The sequence below is a fragment of the Hypanus sabinus genome, chromosome 16, assembly GCF_030144855.1.
Source record: "Hypanus sabinus isolate sHypSab1 chromosome 16, sHypSab1.hap1, whole genome shotgun sequence".
Taxonomy (NCBI): domain Eukaryota; kingdom Metazoa; phylum Chordata; class Chondrichthyes; order Myliobatiformes; family Dasyatidae; genus Hypanus; species Hypanus sabinus.
Genome location: NC_082721.1, coordinates 63,097,775 through 63,114,977, shown reverse-complemented (window position 1 = coordinate 63,114,977; position 17,203 = coordinate 63,097,775). Strand labels below are relative to the sequence as shown.

Here is a 17,203-nt window from a genome sequence, read left to right as displayed (position 1 = left end):
AGTTGCAGTAGAAGATCCAAATTCTTCAACAAATTTCTTCGCTTCTTCCGGAGTGTTAAAAATTTGCTGACTGTTGTCGCTCAGCGTAATTCTAAGCTTCGCTGGATACATTAAAACTTGTTTAAGTCCAATCGAATAAATCTCTGCCATCACTGGTTTAAAAGCGATTCTGGCTCTCATAACCTCATAAGAATAATCCTCAACAATTTGAAATTTGAAGTTATTGTAAGAAATCATACCTTTTTTACGAGCTAATCGAATTAAAAGCTCTTTCTCACGAGGATAATGAAGGCGAACAATCACCGCTCGTGGTTTATCAGTCATAGACGAAAACCTCGCAACTCTGTGAGCACGGTCAATAACAGGTTTAGTTTGCAAACCTTCATCACCGAAAATTTCCCACAGTAATTTAGAGAAAAATTCAGTTAAATCACCGGACTCAACTTTTTCGGAAAACCCGATAATTCGCAAATTCTGTCTGCGAGATCAATTTTCGAGATCAGTAATTTTAAACTTATGCTGATTTACAACTTTAAGAGTCGATTGTACCTTCTTATCCAACTCCTCAAGTGTACGTGCTTTTTCAACAATTAATTTTTCAAGAGTCTCCAACTTATCTTCCTGTCGCTGAATATCCGTTGCCTGCGACTGAAACTTAGTATCAAGCGATTTAACAGCTCCTTCAAGTTCAGACATTTTCGTGGTAAGCTTGTTTTCCAAACTTGCCATTTTACTTTCCAGGTTATCTTCCAAACTTGCCATTTTACTTTCCAGCTTGCTTTCCAAACTTGCAAATTTAGCGTCCAGAAGATTAGAAATTGCATCGATAGATAAAGGCTCCTTAGACGATTTCTTACTTGTAGCCATTTTGAGCTCGGCAAAATTAGATCAAATATAGTTTTAGGGGAAAAAAAAGTCAATCGAAAATATCAACTCATTTGGTTAAATTCGAAAAGATTTGATTAAAAGGTGATTATAGTTAGAAAAGTGAAGAGCGCCTAAAAGGCAGATGTTTACGTCGCCATCTTGAAACTCCACCCCCGCATGTCAGGAATGACTTCCTATGACGCTCAGTGTTGCATCTCGGTGGAATGAGTCTCTGGCTGAATGTACTCCTGTGCCTAACCAGTACATTATGGAGTGGATGGGAGTCATTGTCCAAGATGGCATGCAACTTGGACAGCATCCTCTTCAGACACCACCGTCAGAGAGTCCAGTTCCACCCCCACAACATCACTGGCCTTACGAATGAGTTTGTTGATTCTGTTGGTGTCTGCTACCCTCAGCCTACTGCCCCAGCACACAACAGCAAACATGATAGCACTGGCCACCACAGCCTCGTAGAACATCCATCAGTATCGTCCAGCAGATGCTTGGTTGGTAGTTTGCCTCCCAGGTGTCAGGGTCTGGGATGTTTTAGATTGCGACCAAGATTTTCTGCAGTGGGGGAGAGAACAGCCAGAGGTTGTGGTACATATTGGTACCAGTGACATAGGTGGAAAAAGGGAAAAGGTCCTGAAAAAAGACTACAGGGAGTTAAGGAAGTTGAGAAGTGGGACTACAAAGGTAGTAATCTCGGGATTACTGCCTGTGCCACACGACAGTGAGTATAGGAATAAAATGAGGTTGAGGATAAGTGTGTGGCTGAGGGATTGGAGCAGGGGGCAGGGATTCAGATTTCTAGATCATTGGGAACTCTTTTGGGGCAGGTGTGACCTGTACAAAAAGGACGGGTTGCACTTGAATCCCAGCGGGACCAGTATCCTGGCAGGGAAGTTTGCTAAGGCTACGGGGGAGAGCTTAAACTTGAATTGTTAAGGGGTGGGATCTGAACTGAAGAGACTGGGGAAGAGGCGGCTGGCTCACAAATAGAGAAGGCTAGGAGACAGTGTGAGAGGGGGAATAAATAGGTGATAAAGAAGGGACACGCTCAGATGGAAGGTTTGAAATATATCTATTTTAACGCAAGGAGTATTGTAAACAAAGTGGATGAGCTTAGAGCATGGATCAGTACTTGGAGATATGATGTGGTGGCCATTACAGACACTTGGATGGCTCAGGGACAGGAATGGTTAATTCAAGTGCTGGGTTTTAGATGTTTCAGAAAGGACAGGGAGGGAGGCAGAAGAGGTGGGGGTGTGGCACTGTTGATCAGAGATAGTCATGGCTGCAGAAAAAGTGGATATGATGGAGGGATTGTCTACGGAGTCTCTGTGGATGGAGGTTAGGAACAGGAAGGGGTCAGTAACTCTACTGGATGTTTTTTATAGGCTGTCCAATAATAACAAGGATATCGAGGGGCAGATAGGGAAACAGGTTCTGGAAAAGTGTAGTAACAACAGAGTTGTTGTGATGGGAGATTTTAATTTCTCAAATATTGATTGGCATCTCCCTAGAGCAAGGGGTTTAGATGGGGTGGAGTTTGTTAGGTGTGTTCAGGAAGGTTTCTTGACACAATATTGTAGATAAGCCTGCAAGAGGAGAAGCGATTGTATTTGACTTGTATTGGGAAATGAACCTGGTTAGGTGTCAAATCTCTCAGTGGGAGAGCATTTTGGAGATGGTGATCATAATTCTATCTCCTTTACAATAGCATTGGAGAGAGATAGGAACAGACAATTTAGAAAAGCATCTAATTGGAGCAAGGGGAATTATGGGGCTATCAGGCAGGAAATTGGAAGCTTAAATTGGGAACAGTTCTCGGAAAAGACTGGAAGAAATGTAGCAAATGTTCAGGGGATATTTGGAGTCTGCATAGGTACATTCTAGTGAGACAGGGAAGTTATGATAGGGTACAGGAACCGTGTACAAAGGCTGTTATAAATCTAGTCGAGAAGAAAAGAAAAGCTTACAAAAGGTTCAGAGAGCTCAGCAATGTTAGAGATCTAGAAGATTAAGGCCAACAGGAAGGAGCTTAAGATGTGAAAAAATAGGACCTATCAAGTGTGACAGTGGAAAAGTGTGTATGGAACCAGAGGAAATAGCAGAGGTACTTAATGAATACTTTACTTCAGTATTCACAATGGAAAAGGATCTTGGTGATTGTAGTGCTGACTTGCAGCAGACTGAAAAGCTTGAGCATATAGATATTAAGAAAGAAGATGTGCTGGAGCTTTTGGAAAGCATCAAGTTTGATAAGTTGCCAGGACCGGATGAGATGTACACCAGGCTACTGTGAGAGGTGAGAGAGGAGATAGCTGAGCCTCTGCGATAATCTCTGCATTATCAATGGGAACAGGAAAGGTTCCGGAGGATTGGAGGGTGGTTGATGTTGTTCCTTTATTCAAGAAAGGGAGTAGAAATAGCTCAGGAAATTATAGACCAGTGTCTCACTTCAGTGGTTGGTAAGTTGATGGAGAAGATCCTGAGAGGCAGGACTTGTGAACATTTGGAGAGGTATAATATGATTAGGAATAGTCAGTATGGCTTTGTTAAGGGCAGGTCGTACCTTACGAGCCTGATTAAATTTTTTTGAGGATGTGACTAAACACATTGATGAAGTAGATGTACAGCAGTAGATGTAGTGTATATGGATTTCAGCAAGGCATTTGATAAGGTACCCCATGTGAGGCTTATTGAGAAAGTAAGGAAGCATGGGATCCATGGGACATTGCTTTAAGGATCCAGAACTAGCTTGCCCACAGAAGGCAAAGAGTGGTAGTAGATGGGTCATATTCTGCATGGAGGTTGGTGACCAGTGGTGTGCCTCAGGGGTCTGTTCTGGGACCCTTGCTCTTCATGATTTTTATAAATGACCTGAATGAGAAAGTGGAGGGATGGGTTAGTAAGTTTGCTGATGACACAAAGGTTAGAGGTGTTGTGGATAGTGTGGAGGGCTGTCAGAGGTTACAGCGGGACATTGATAGGATGCAAAACTGGGCTGAGAAGTAGCAGATGGAGCTCAGCCCAGACAAGTATGAAATGGTTTGTTTTGGTAGGTCAAATACGATGTCAGAATATAGTATTAATGGTAAGACTCTTGGCAGTGTTGAGGATCAGAGGGATCTGGGGTCCGAGCCAATAGGACGCTCAAAGCAGCTATGTAGGTTGACTCTGTGGTTAAGAAGGCATATGGTGTATTGGCCTTCATCAATTGTGGAATTGAATTTAAGAGCCGAGAGGTAATGTTGCAGCTATATAGGCCCCTGGTCAGACCCCACTTGGAGTACTGTGCTCAGTTCTGAACACCTCACTACAGGAAGGATGTGGAAGCCATAAAAAGGGTGCAGAGGAGATTTACAAGGATGTTGCCTGGATTGGGGAGCATGCCTTTTGAAAACAGGTTGAGTGAACTCAGCCTTTTCTCCTTGGAGCAACAGAGGATGAGAGGTGACCTGATAGAGGTGTATAAGGTGATGAGAGGCATTGATTGTGTGGATAGTCAGAGGCTTTTTCCCAGGGCTGAAATGGTTGCCACAAGAGATCACAGGTTTAAGGTGCTGGGGAATAGGTACAGAGGAGATGTCAGAGGTAAGTTTTTTACTCGGAGTGGTGAGTGTGTGGAATGGAACAGTGGTGGAGGCATATACAATAGGGTCTTTTAAGAGACTTCTAGAGAGGTACATGGAGCTTAGAAAAATAGAGGGCTATGGGTAAGCCTAGTAATTTCTAAGGTAGGGATATGTTCGGCACAGCTTTGTGGGCTGAAGGGCCTCTTGTGCTGTAGGTTTAATGTTTCTGTGTTTAACTCCTCAAGATAGGCGAGTGGCAATCTGCAGTGTCAGCTGGATTTAGAGAATGTAATCTGAAAGACAAAGTAAAAGTGGTTTTCCTGGGCTCTGTTCCACTTCACCTGCACCATTCTGTTGTTTTGCATTCATCACTGTTTTTATTGTTAATTTTGTACTTATTGCCACATATGGTTTACTCCGTGAGCTTTACGCAAACAAGGAATTTTATTGCCCCTTGGTGTATATTACGTTAATACGTACTAATATACACTAATTAACAGTTGATGTCCACTGGAAAGGTGTGCTGTGTTTTATCTAAAGAGATGAGGCTGTGTTGGAGTTCCAGGCTGCCATTCAGTTATCGTACAAGAAAATGTATGTGAAAAGGACCATAGTAGAGCTCCACATAGTTCCAATCCCCTGAAGAGCTGTTTGGCTATGAACCAAATACTTGGTTATTTTTGAGAGATCTGGAGGAGAATGAAGCATTCTTATTAAAGGTATATTTTAACACCATGAAACTGCAGAATACATTGTTTTGCCTGTGACATAGAAGAATGTCACTCTTTAAGAAGGCACACCAATGGGTATATTTCATTAGGAGTTTGAGGAGATTTGGTATTTCACTAAAGACCAGCCAGTTTCTACAAATGTACCATGGAGTGCATTTTAACGTTGCATCACCGTCTGGTATGGAGGAGGTCACAGCACAGGATCAGAAAAGACTGCAGAGGGCTGAAAACTCCGCTAGCTCCATTGTGGGCACTAGTCTCCCTAGCTTCGGGGATACCTTCAAAGGATGTGCCCTCTTATTGTTACCATTAGGAAGGAGGTACAGGAGCCTGAGGACACACACTCGATGTTTTAGAAACAGCTTCTACCTCTCTGCTGTCTGCTCTCTGATTTCTGAACAGACGATGAACCAATCCATAAACACTACCTCACTATTTATGCTAGCTTGTTGCACTACTCATTTAGTTTTTAATTTTGTTTTGAGTTACAGTGCGGAATATGTCCTCTTGGCACTTCGACCCATGCCTCCCAACAACCTACCGATTTAACCCTAGCCCAATCACAGGACAATTTATATTGACCATTTAATCTACCAGCCTTTGGACTGTGGCTGGAAACCGGAGCACCTGTGCCATGTGGTCACGGGGAGAATGTACAAACTCCTTACAAAGGCGGGAATTGAACGTGGGACATTGGTACTTTAAAGCGTTGTTCTCCTGTGCCTCCCCAATACATGTTGACTGTATTACTGCTGTAAAACAAATTTCACAACGTATATCAGTGATACTAATCCTGATTCTGAAATACAGCTCTAGCGTGCATTCACAGAACAATTATGATCACTTAGTAACGTTGCTGAGAGGTTGATTAATGTCTCTCTTCCAGGTTGTACTAGATGTTGGTTGTGGCTCTGGAATCCTGTCATTCTTTGCAGTGCAGGCAGGAGCACGGAAAGTGTATGCGGTAGAAGCAAGCACCATGGCCCAGCATGCTGAGGTAAGTGCTTGTTTGTACCCCTTTGCTGCAAGGTAACCATAGTGACAGCTGGACTTGGAAGATGCAACTAGAAAAGCAGTGAAGGCATGTTTTTCCTGGTTTCTGTGTTGTTGAAATCGGGAAGGGTATTTCAGCTTTGGACATTGATAGTAGTGTTAACCACTGAGCATTTGATTGCTGCACCATGCACACAAGTCAGTGCCTCTACTTTGCTGAAGGTGCAACACACACAAAACTCAGCAAGTCGAGCATCTATGGAGGAAAACTAACAGTTAACATTTTGGGCCAAGACCCTAATTGGGGCTGAAGGTGCCAACATTCAGATGAGACTTTGAGATGAGATGCCTTTTGGGAGGAGAAAGAGTAACACATAGAACAGTACAGCACAGCATAGGGACATCCTAATTGTATACCTTATCCAATGCCGATGTCCGTTAAACTGATTGATTGATTAATTATCTTTTTTAACTGTTCGGGTTACATTAATTGCAATTTTAAACCTATACCCCCACCCCATGAGTTAGGCACCAATCAAGTTCTAAGTCCACTTCTCCCATTTTCCCACCACAGGTCAAATAGTCACTTAACCATTTTGCAGACTTTTATCGATACTCTACTATTTAGTAATGCAATGGTTGGAAAAAGAATTAAGCAAAAGGAGGTTACAGCAAGCTAACAAGAGACAAGCTGATGACCTCATTAGTGATTGACTAATAAGTACAAACCCGAAGTAAGTACTAAAGATTTAAATTTAAGGAGTCCAGTGTGTTAGAGGAAATGCAGATATGGGTTTGGACACTTAATAAGATCTCTGTATAGCCACTGGTATTTTTAATACTGTACATGTATAGCAGCTCAAGCAAGTTAGGCCTTTTCTATCTGATGCTGGTACAAATGTTTCAAATTTTGCTCATCCATATCAATTTAATGTCCTGAATTGGGATTAAGTGAGTATGGAGTAATTCCAGCCTTGGTGCAATTACAAATTCTGGTGCTTGTTAACTTTTTGCTTACCCTTCTGAGAAACCTAGAAGTGTTTTTTTTAAACCAGTGAATAATGAAATTGTGCTTTCAGGGAATAGTTATATACTGCCAACCTCTTTTTTTATTGGTTTTTTTATGCATTTTCTACATCACTACAGATAAGGAAAAAACCCCCAAACCAAAATGAAGAAAATTAATACAGTGCAAAAATAAACATACAATAATAATATAATACAAAAAAGATAATTGAGAAAGCACCCAATTTGAAGTCATGTAAAGTTAGTATCCTCCCCAAGCCCCGCAACAAAAAAAAACTCCTGACCAACCACAACACAATATAGAGAATATAAATCAGGACATTCAAACCCCCAAAACTGTAAATACACTTGAAAACAGAAGATAATAATGCCTTCTACCAAAAAAAAAGAGCTGAAAGCAAGGGACCGGAAAAAAAAACACAACCTTAATTAAGAGGAAGGTTATGAAAGTACTCAATAAAAGGTCCCCAGACCTTATGGAACTTTATATCCGAATTAAGAACTGAATAATGAATTTTTTCAAGGTCTAAGCAGGACATAATATCATTAAGCCATTGAGCATGCGAGGCAAGGCAACATCTCTCCATCTAAGGAGGATTAAACGTCTAGCCAGGAGAGAAGCAAAAGATAATATTCGACACTTAGTCAAACTCAAACGTATATCTGTCTCACCCAAAAAACCAAACAAAGCAATTAAAGAGTTAGGTTCTAAGTGGTGATTCAGAATATAGGATAAAGTTATGAAGACATCTTTCCAAACTTTCTCTAAGCTAGGACGGGACCAGTACATATGAATAAGAGAGGCCTCGCCCCTTTTGCATTTATCACAAAGAGGACTAATATTAGAGTAAAATCGAGATAATTTAGATTTAGACAAATGAGCTCTATGAACAATCTTAAACTGTAAAAGGCAATGGCGAGCACAAAGAGAGATTGAATTAACTGATTTGAGAATCGAGTCCCAAGTCTCATCAGATAAAGAGATATTTAAATCATGCTCCCAAGCCATTCTAATTTTATCCACAGGGGCACGCCGTAAGAATGCTAATTTATCACGAATAAATTATATTAAACCTTTACCCAGTGGATTAATAGAAAGAAATCCATAACATTTTTCTCAGGCATTTCAGGGAAGTTAGGAATTAAAGGATTAATAAAGTGTCTAATTTGGAGATATCTAAAAAGATGGGCATTAGGCAGATTGAACTTAGCAGAGAGCTGTTGAAAAGATGCGAAGCGATTATCAATAAAAAGATCTTCAAAATGTCTAATGCCTTTCCTATACCAATCATGGAATGTTGAATCATACATAGTAGGTAAAAAAAGGTATGTAAGATAGGACTAGAAGAGGAAAAACCATAGAAACCATAAAATTTCCTAAACTGAGCCCATATTTGCAAAGTGTGTCTAACAAGAGGATTAACAATTAGTCTAGACAAACTACTAGGGAGTACAGAGCCAAGAAGTGCAGAAATAGATAAATCTTTAGTGGAACTCAACTCCTTTGCCACCCAATTAGGGCACTCGGGTTGGCCATGGAAAAAAGACCAAAAGGTAGCACAACGTATATTGGCTGCCCAATAATATAAACGAAAGTTAGGTAAGGCCATGCCACCCTCTTTTTTTAGATTTTTGGAGATAAACTTTTTTAATTCTGGAATGCTTATTCTTCACAGATATGACAAAATAATAGTCTAAGGAATCAAAAAAAGTGTTAGGAATAAAAATTGGGATTGATTGATTGAAATAAATATAAAAATTTAGGGAGAACATATATTTTAACAACATTAATACGACCTACCAAAGACGTAGATAGAGGTGACCATTGTGACAGACTCTGTTTTGTAGTATATGAAAGATTGGCAAAATTTTCACGAAAGAGATCTTTAAACTTCCTTGTGACTGTAATCCCAAGATAAGTAAATTGATTATGAACTACTTTAAAAGGGAGGTCACGGAATGCTAATTCTTGTGCTTCTTTATTAATTGGGAAAAGTTCACTCTTATGTAAATTAAGTTTATAGCCAGAAAACTGGCTAAACTGATCAAGAAGTGAGAACATTGGAGTTAAGGATGTAGACGGATTTGAAAGAAAAAGTAATAAGTCATCAGCATAAAGAGAAACTTTATGCTCAACACCCCCTCTCCAGATCCCGGTCAGTTCAGGACAGCTTCGGAATGCTATTGCCAAAGGTTCTATAGCCAAATCAAAGAGAAAGGGACTTAAAGGGCATCCTTGACGGGTGCCACGTTTGAGGTTAAATAACTGGGATTTCTGAAAATTAGTCAAAACAGAGGCAGTAGGACGCAGATACAGCAATTTGATCCAAGAGATAAAACTTTGACTGAAGTCAAATTTTTCTAAAACTGCAAAAAGGTAGTTCCACTCTATACAATCAAATGCTTTCTCTGCATCGAGGGAAATAACGCATTCAGGAATCCCAGTTGAAGGTGAATATAAAATGTTAAATAAACACCGAATATTTAAAAAAAGGAAGACGGTTTTTAATAAAACCAGTTTGATCATCAGAAATAATAGAGGGAATAACAGTTTCTAATCTATAAGCTAAAACTTTGGCCAAGATTTTAACATCAACATTAAGCAAAGAAATCGGCCTGTACGAGGAACACTCTGTTGGGTCTTTACCCTTTTTTAATAAAAGAATAATAGATGCCTCATTAAAAGAGGGTGGCAATTTACCATAATTAAACGAGTCAGATAGTACTGAGAGTAACTGAGGAGAAAGAAGTGAAGAGAATGATTTATAAAATTCTACAGGGAACCCATCAGGTCCAGGAGATTTCCCTGAAGACAATGCAGAAATTGCAAAAGATATTTCTTCTGATGATATAGGCACATTAAGTTTGGCTTTAAAATCAGATGAAAGCGAAGAAATATTCAGATTATTTAAAAAAAGATCAACAGAAATATTCTCATTCAGAGATTCAGAGGAATAAAGTCGAGAGTAAAGATTTTTAAATACGTCATTGATTTCTAAGTGATCCGATGTAAAATCTCCATTTTCCTTCCGGATCTTTGTAATATGTTGTTTAGCTTTAGAACGCCTCAGCTGATTAACTAGGAATTTACCAGACTTATCCCCATGAATGTAAAAGCGACTCTTGCTTTCGAGAAGTTGGCGTTCGACAGGTTGAGTAGACAGAAGGTTAAATTTAGTTTGGAGTTCAACACACTTCTTGTATAATTCAGGATTCTTAGTTTGAGCATACAGTTGATCTAATTCTTTAATCTGATTAATGAAGTCTAATCGATCTGTACAGGACTTTCTATTAAGATTTGCTGTATAGGAGATTATTTGACCCCTCAAATATGTTTTCATGGCATCCCAGACAATCTGGGATGACATTTCAGATGACATATTGGTATTAAAATAAAAGGTTATCTGATCCTTAATAAATTTTAGAAAATCATCATCCGATAATAAAGTCGAGTCAAGATGCCAGTGTTTATTCCTCTGAGGGAGACCAGGAAAATTTAAAGACGAAGTAATTGGGGCATGGTCAGAAATCAGTATACTCTGATAATCACAAGAATAGACAAATGGAATAAGTTGATTATCAAGTAAAAAATAGTCAATTCTAGTAAAGGTATGGTGAACATGTGGAAAAAAAAGAATAATCTCTCTCAGTAGGATGAAGGACACGCCATATATCTGAGATACCATAATTAGAAAGAAAAGAGTGAATAGCTAAGGCAGATTTAGTAGGTGATCTAGTAACAGAGGACGATCGATCAAAATTAGGATCTAACCAACAATTAAAATTGCCATCCAGTATAAGAGAATATGAGTTTAAATCTGGTAGTGAGGAGAAAAAACATTCAAAAAAATTAATATCATCAAAATTGGGAGCATACAGGTTTGCTAGTACAACTTCAGTATTAAATAGTTTACCAGAAACAATAATTAAACGGCCATTTGTATCAGATATCTTATTATGGAGTTCAAAAGGAATATTTGAATTAATAAGGATGGAAACCCCCCCCCCCCAGCTTTGGCGGCAAAGGATGAATGAAAATGCTGACCCGCCCACTTTGACAAAAGCCGAGAATGATCAAAACTACAAATATGAGTTTCTTGAAGGAAAGCAATGTCAGCTTTGAGTTGTTTAATATGAGAGAAGACCTTCCTTCTTTTAACAGGATGATTCAATCCCTTTACATTCCAGCTCACAAATTTAAGTGTATTAACCATTATCAATTGTTAGTGCATAGAAGGCAGCAGGCATATAAAAAATCAAGCAGTATAGTAACAGTCTGGGAGCAAAAATGTAAACATAAATCAGTAGAATCAAAACAGAGACATGTCCTGAATAACAAGGGAAAACAAAAGAAACAGTGAGTAGTGTTGGAACTGGAGAACCCACCCCACCCTCGCAACCCAAAGCTAGATGGCAGCTAGCTCTACAAAAAAAATTAACCCAAAAATGGCTTCCAGTTCCATATCATTAACAAAAGTTCCGTATAAATAATATAGCAAATAATAGCTAATTTATGCACTAGAGAACAGAATTGCAAATAGGAACAACTTCAACAGAAAAAGTATAAAACCTAATACAAAAAAAAATCAGAAAAGAAAACTAAAACTAACCTACCCGCGAAAAATTATAAAAGATTGAAAGAAAAAGGGGGGGGGAGGGGGAAATTATAAATTTAAAGAGAGTACTTATCAACCGTTTACAGAAAAAAAACAAAACTTAAACTATAAATCAGCCAACAGGAAGGCCTTCAATAAAAACTCCAAACCTCCAAAACAAGTTAAAATCAATTGTACTTCTCTATAGATTAAGTTATACAGAAGTAAAATAGATTACACGAATAAAATCTAAAAGTCCGCAGGGAAACATTAAACTTAAATCATCTATTTAGAAAAAACGCACCAAGTCCAGGGAGAGATTAACTACAGCCCTTAGAGTTTCAATAGTTAATGTCTGAATTATTCAAGTAAAGTCTGAGTTCGGAAAAAATAACTTTACTTTGAGAAGTACTTATCAATCATTTTAAAAGGTCAGACCGGTTCCGAAGAAGACGAGATGGCTGGAAGACTTCCAGCAAACACCTCAGCCTCCTTCACTGATTTAAACCACCTATATTCTTCAGTAGTAAGCGTAATTCGAAGATCGGCTGGATTTCGGAGAGGGGGTCTGAATCCGCGATCAAAAAGCACTTTCATTACACCTTTAAACTCAACACGCATCTTCAGAACCTGGGGGGCATAATCCTCCACAGAACGAATGATCATATTTTAAAAAGCAAAAGTACCTCTGCGGCGTGCCTCCATAATCAAACGGTTTTTCACCTGGTATCGATGAAAGCCTAAAATAACTGGCCGTGGACGGGAACCCAAAATTGCACGAGGAACATAAATCCTGTGAGCCCTTTCAAGCTCAGGTGGAGTCAGAAGAAATTCTTTCCCGAAAATCTCACAGAGAAAAGATGAAAAAAATTCAACAGAAGAGCCCTTTTCGGTGGCCTCTGGCAAACCAAGAATTCGTAGATTGCAACGTCTGCTCCGATTTTCAAGATCCACCATTTTGGAAGAAAGTTTACTGTTCTTCTCCGCTAGGTTGGAGCGGAAAGTTTCGAGATGTTGAACACGGTGTTCTAAATCTTCAGAAGTTAAGTCAATGCGAGATAAATGTTCAGCATGTTCATCCACTCTGGCATTAATCTGATCCAATTTGGAATCCAGCTGGTTGGAAGAAGTTCTAAATTCAGTTTTAAAATCCGTTAAAGTATCTTGTCGATGTTGTTCCAAAATAGCGAGAATCTCAGCCGACAGAGCCGTGGAAGTTTCCTTTTTCCCGATTTTAGTACTTTTGGTAGCCATTATGAAATGGATGTGTTCGCAGGCAGGTAAAAGAGAACTAATAAAATAACTAAGGTTTAAGAAGGGAGACATATAGTGCAAAGATAGGAAGTATAACGGAGCAAAAGTTCAGAGCGACTAAACAATCGCCATCTTACCGGAAGTCCTCAACCTCCCCTTCTGTGTTCCACAGAAGTAAAACTATGAAAGTCTTGAATACAACTGCCTTTGCTTCCAGTGTTCTAGGAGAAGCTGACCTCTATTTCATAACTACTAACAAAATTCCTCCTCTTCCCTTCCTTCTCCTGTATGCATGATGAGATTCCATGCAGACTGTCCCACATTTCCAACTAGCTCTGCTCATCCAACTGTGAATTTTGTGCTGAAGTTTTGCAGAAAAGAGCATCCCAGACAAAAAGCTACTGCTGGCCCCAGTTCACGATTTGAGATGCCCTGCTGTGTAATGACCTTTTAATGGTACCTTTTTAGTACTGGAAGATAATTTGCTGAGTATTTACATTGGGTGGAAAAAAATTAGGATGAAGCTAGGATCCATTGAAGCTCACAAGCTGCACATTGTTTTGTGTTTGCAGATAACTTTCATTAACTCTATGAAGGGAAACAGTGTTGCTAGTAATTCAAATTTTACAACTTCAGAATATCCATTTTTTTGTTTTTAAACAAAATTCACCCTATACTGAAATGAAACGTTATTTTTTTGGCTTGTCAACAATTAATTAGGAGGGGTCTTCGTGATTATTAAAAAGGGACCTAACATCTTGGGCTTGCTGCAATGCATTCCTTTACTGGGTTATTTCAATTCTTCTATGTTGGTAGATGTGTTAAATACTATTTAGATTATAGTATTACACTTCCATTGCAAGTCAGTTCCAAGTCAGTTCCTTGTATTGCATGGTGTGCGGTTTCCATACTGCAGAAAGCACCAGAGGAGGTGATGGGCAGGTGAGAGATGAGGTGAGAGAGGGAAATGGAATTGGGTAATGGTAAGGATGCAGCTTTACTGGAAGTTTGAGAAACCGACATTCATGCCATCAGGTTGGAGGCGCAACACCTTATATTCTCAAACTTCCAGTAATGCCCCCCACCATTTTCCAACCCCTTTCCCCTCTCACACCTTATCTCCTTACCTGTCCATCACATCTACCTCTAGTGCTCCTCTGCCTTTTTATTTCTTCCATTGCCTTTGTCCTGTCCTGTCAGATTCCCCCTTCTCCAGCTCTGTGTCTCTTTCACCTATCAACTTCCCAGCTCTTCATCCCTCCCCCACCTTCTCACTCTGACTCCACATGTTTTTTTTTCTCTCTAGTCCTAATGAAGGGTTGTGGCCCAAAACGTGGACTGTACTCTTTTCCATAGATGTTGCCTGATCTGCTGAGTTCCTCCTGTATTGTGTGTGTGTGTGTGTGTTGCCAACAATTAAATACAAGTTTTGCTGTCTACTGGGATTTTTCATAGCCAAGCCATATTGATAATAAAATGTGAATCATTTTGTTCATTAAAAACTAAACTAGAATGTAGTAATAAGGTCTTCATGGTTTTTCCTGTCTGTTATTAGAGGATTTCTTGGGATGTGATGGGAAATCTGCATTTTCATCTCAATCTGTAATCCCACAAACTCTGAAGTAAGTTATTTATCATGGAAGTCTAGACTGAGATACTTATTTTCTATTGTAGATGCTGGTGAAAAGCAACAACCTAGCAGATCGCATCCTCATCATCCCAGGGAAGGTGGAAGAAGTTAGCATCCCAGAACAGGTCGATATCATTATCTCTGAGCCTATGGGTTACATGCTATTCAATGAACGCATGCTGGAAAGCTATTTGCATGCCAAGAAATGGTTGAAACCAAATGGTAAGTTTAATTCTAAGTGTGAATGGGTGAACCAGATTGATAATCTGAATGATAGAACTGCACTAAAATCCGTTCATCGTGTCTTCATTTTGGGCCCTTCCATGGCAATGACTGTATTTTGCATCTGTATTTTAAAAAAGCATGAAATTTAAACAAGAGTTCTGTGGGCTATCTGAAGTAGTACATACAGTGCCTTGAAAAAGTGCTTAGCTCCTACAACTATTTTCACATTTTACTAATTTTCTGAATTTACAATGTATTGAAGTAACATTTTTGAGCTAGTCTACAAAACCTTGTGCAACATGTCTGATCAAAAAAAAATCCAAAACCTGTCAACAATTTACTCAAAAACAAAAACCAAAATTGTGAGGCTGCAAAAGTATTCGTCCCCTTTGTAATTACTACACTAACTTTCCTCAAGTGCAGTATATTACCTTAACAACTCACCCAAGTTGTTGATATAGGGCATTCAAGACAAGTCAAGGAAATTATAATAGAGAAGCACAAATCTGGGGAAGGGTACAAAACTATCTCAAAGGCACTGAACATACCTCAGTTCAATCTATTGTGAAAAAGTAGAGATAAGAAATCACAGCCACACTGCCTAGATCAGGCTGCCCCTCTGAAATTAGTGGCCAGAGAAGAATGACAATTGTAGGAGAGGTTACTGTTCACTCTGAGGGAGCTGCAGAAGTCAGTGGCTGCAGCTGAAGATGAAGTCATAGCTCCACAATATTTAAGGCCTTGTATAAAAAGAGTATTTATGGAAGAGTGGCAAGAAAGAAGTTCTGGCAAAAAAAACATACCCTTGCCCTTAAAGATTTTGCAAAACTTCACTTAGTAGATACTTTAAAGATGTGGAAGAAGGTCTTGTGGTTGAAGGAGACTAAAGTGGAACTTCTTGGCCTCAACACTAAGTGATGGGTGTGGTGTAAATCTAATACTGTTTATCAGCTAGATAACACCATCCCTACTGTAAAGTATGGTGCAGATAGCATCATACTATGGATGTGCTTTTCAGCAGCAGGGAATGAAAATCTAGTCAAGATTGGTGGGATAATGAATGCTGCTAAATACAGAGATCCTGGATAGAACCTGCTAGCCTCTGTCAGAAAGCTTAAACTGGGGAGGAAGTCCATCTTTCAACAGGACAACAACTCAAAACACACTGCCAGGGTTACTATGGAGTGGCTTCAAATAAAGAAAATTGATGTCCTGGTGGCCCAGTTAATGTCCTGACTTTAGCTTGACCAAATATCTCTGGCAGGACCTCAAGACTCAAGACCTCAGGTCCACTGCTCCCCCCCCCCCCCCCCCCCCCAGCTAACCTGGCACAGCAGGGTAATTTTGCAAGGTGGAATGGGCAAATCTTGCTCCATCACATTGTGCAAGGCTAAGAGATTTATTCAAAAAAAGATTGTTATTGTAATAGCTGCAAGAGGTGTTTCAGTTGAGCATTAAGCAAAGGGGAATGATTACTCTTCGAGTGCTGATATTTTAGAATTTGAATTTTCAGTTTGTCATGCTTTACAGTTTTTTCTGTTTTGGTTTCTGTTGTGAAAAAAGCAGGATGTGATTTGCAAATAAAAATTTTCATTTAAATTGATCAAAATCCCTGGTTATAATACTCAGTTGCGTGAACAAAGGCTTGGAAGTGTGAACAAAGGGTTGGGGGCTGACTACTTTTACAAGGCAAGTATTGATTTATTTATGCATGTGCTTTGATTAGCTTTCTCCCATAACTTGTAATCGCTTTGCATTTCCTGGATCTTACAAAGAGCACTATAGGTTTGATTAACCAGCTCCAATCAGATGACTGAAAAAACAATACAGCCAGTGATGTGGAATCACCTGGCTGGTGACACTTCGCACGTAGCTGCTCTGTACCTCCGTGGGCAACTGAAGTTATGAATCATGCTGGAGAAATAGTTCTGGTAAATTTTAACAAATTTCATGGTTGCCCTAGTAGGCAAAGAAATTCCCTGGATATTGGAGAATATTGGTCAGCTTGAAAGCTGATAATATTGACACGGATTAAAAAGTTGGTTTCCTTCTCCAGCTGAAGCTATTGAGGTTCCAAACAGATATGTGGTTGAAAACAGCTAGTCATAATCTCGATGTACAGTGCCTGTAAAAAGTATTCCCCCCCCCCCCCCCGGAAGTTTTCATATTTTACTGTTTTACAACTTTGAATCGCAGTGGATTTAATTTGACCTTTTGACACTTGATCAACAGAAAAAGACTCATGTCAAAATGAAAATAGATCTCTACAAAGTGATCTAAATTAATTACAAATTTAAA

At 39.3% G+C, this 17,203-nt stretch overlaps 1 protein-coding gene across 5 annotated transcripts in view; it reads left to right on the top strand.

Annotated features, from left to right (window-relative positions):
* carm1 (coactivator-associated arginine methyltransferase 1) overlaps positions 1-17,203 on the top strand; it is an 88,825-nt gene that overhangs the window by 34,336 nt on the left and 37,286 nt on the right. For all 5 annotated transcript variants that reach the window (XM_059991945.1, XM_059991944.1, XM_059991948.1 and 2 more), the window contains 2 exons: positions 6,069-6,179; positions 14,725-14,902. In XM_059991945.1, coding sequence (XP_059847928.1) covers positions 6,069-6,179; positions 14,725-14,902 — 289 coding nt within the window. The remainder of the gene's footprint in view (positions 1-6,068; positions 6,180-14,724; positions 14,903-17,203) is intronic.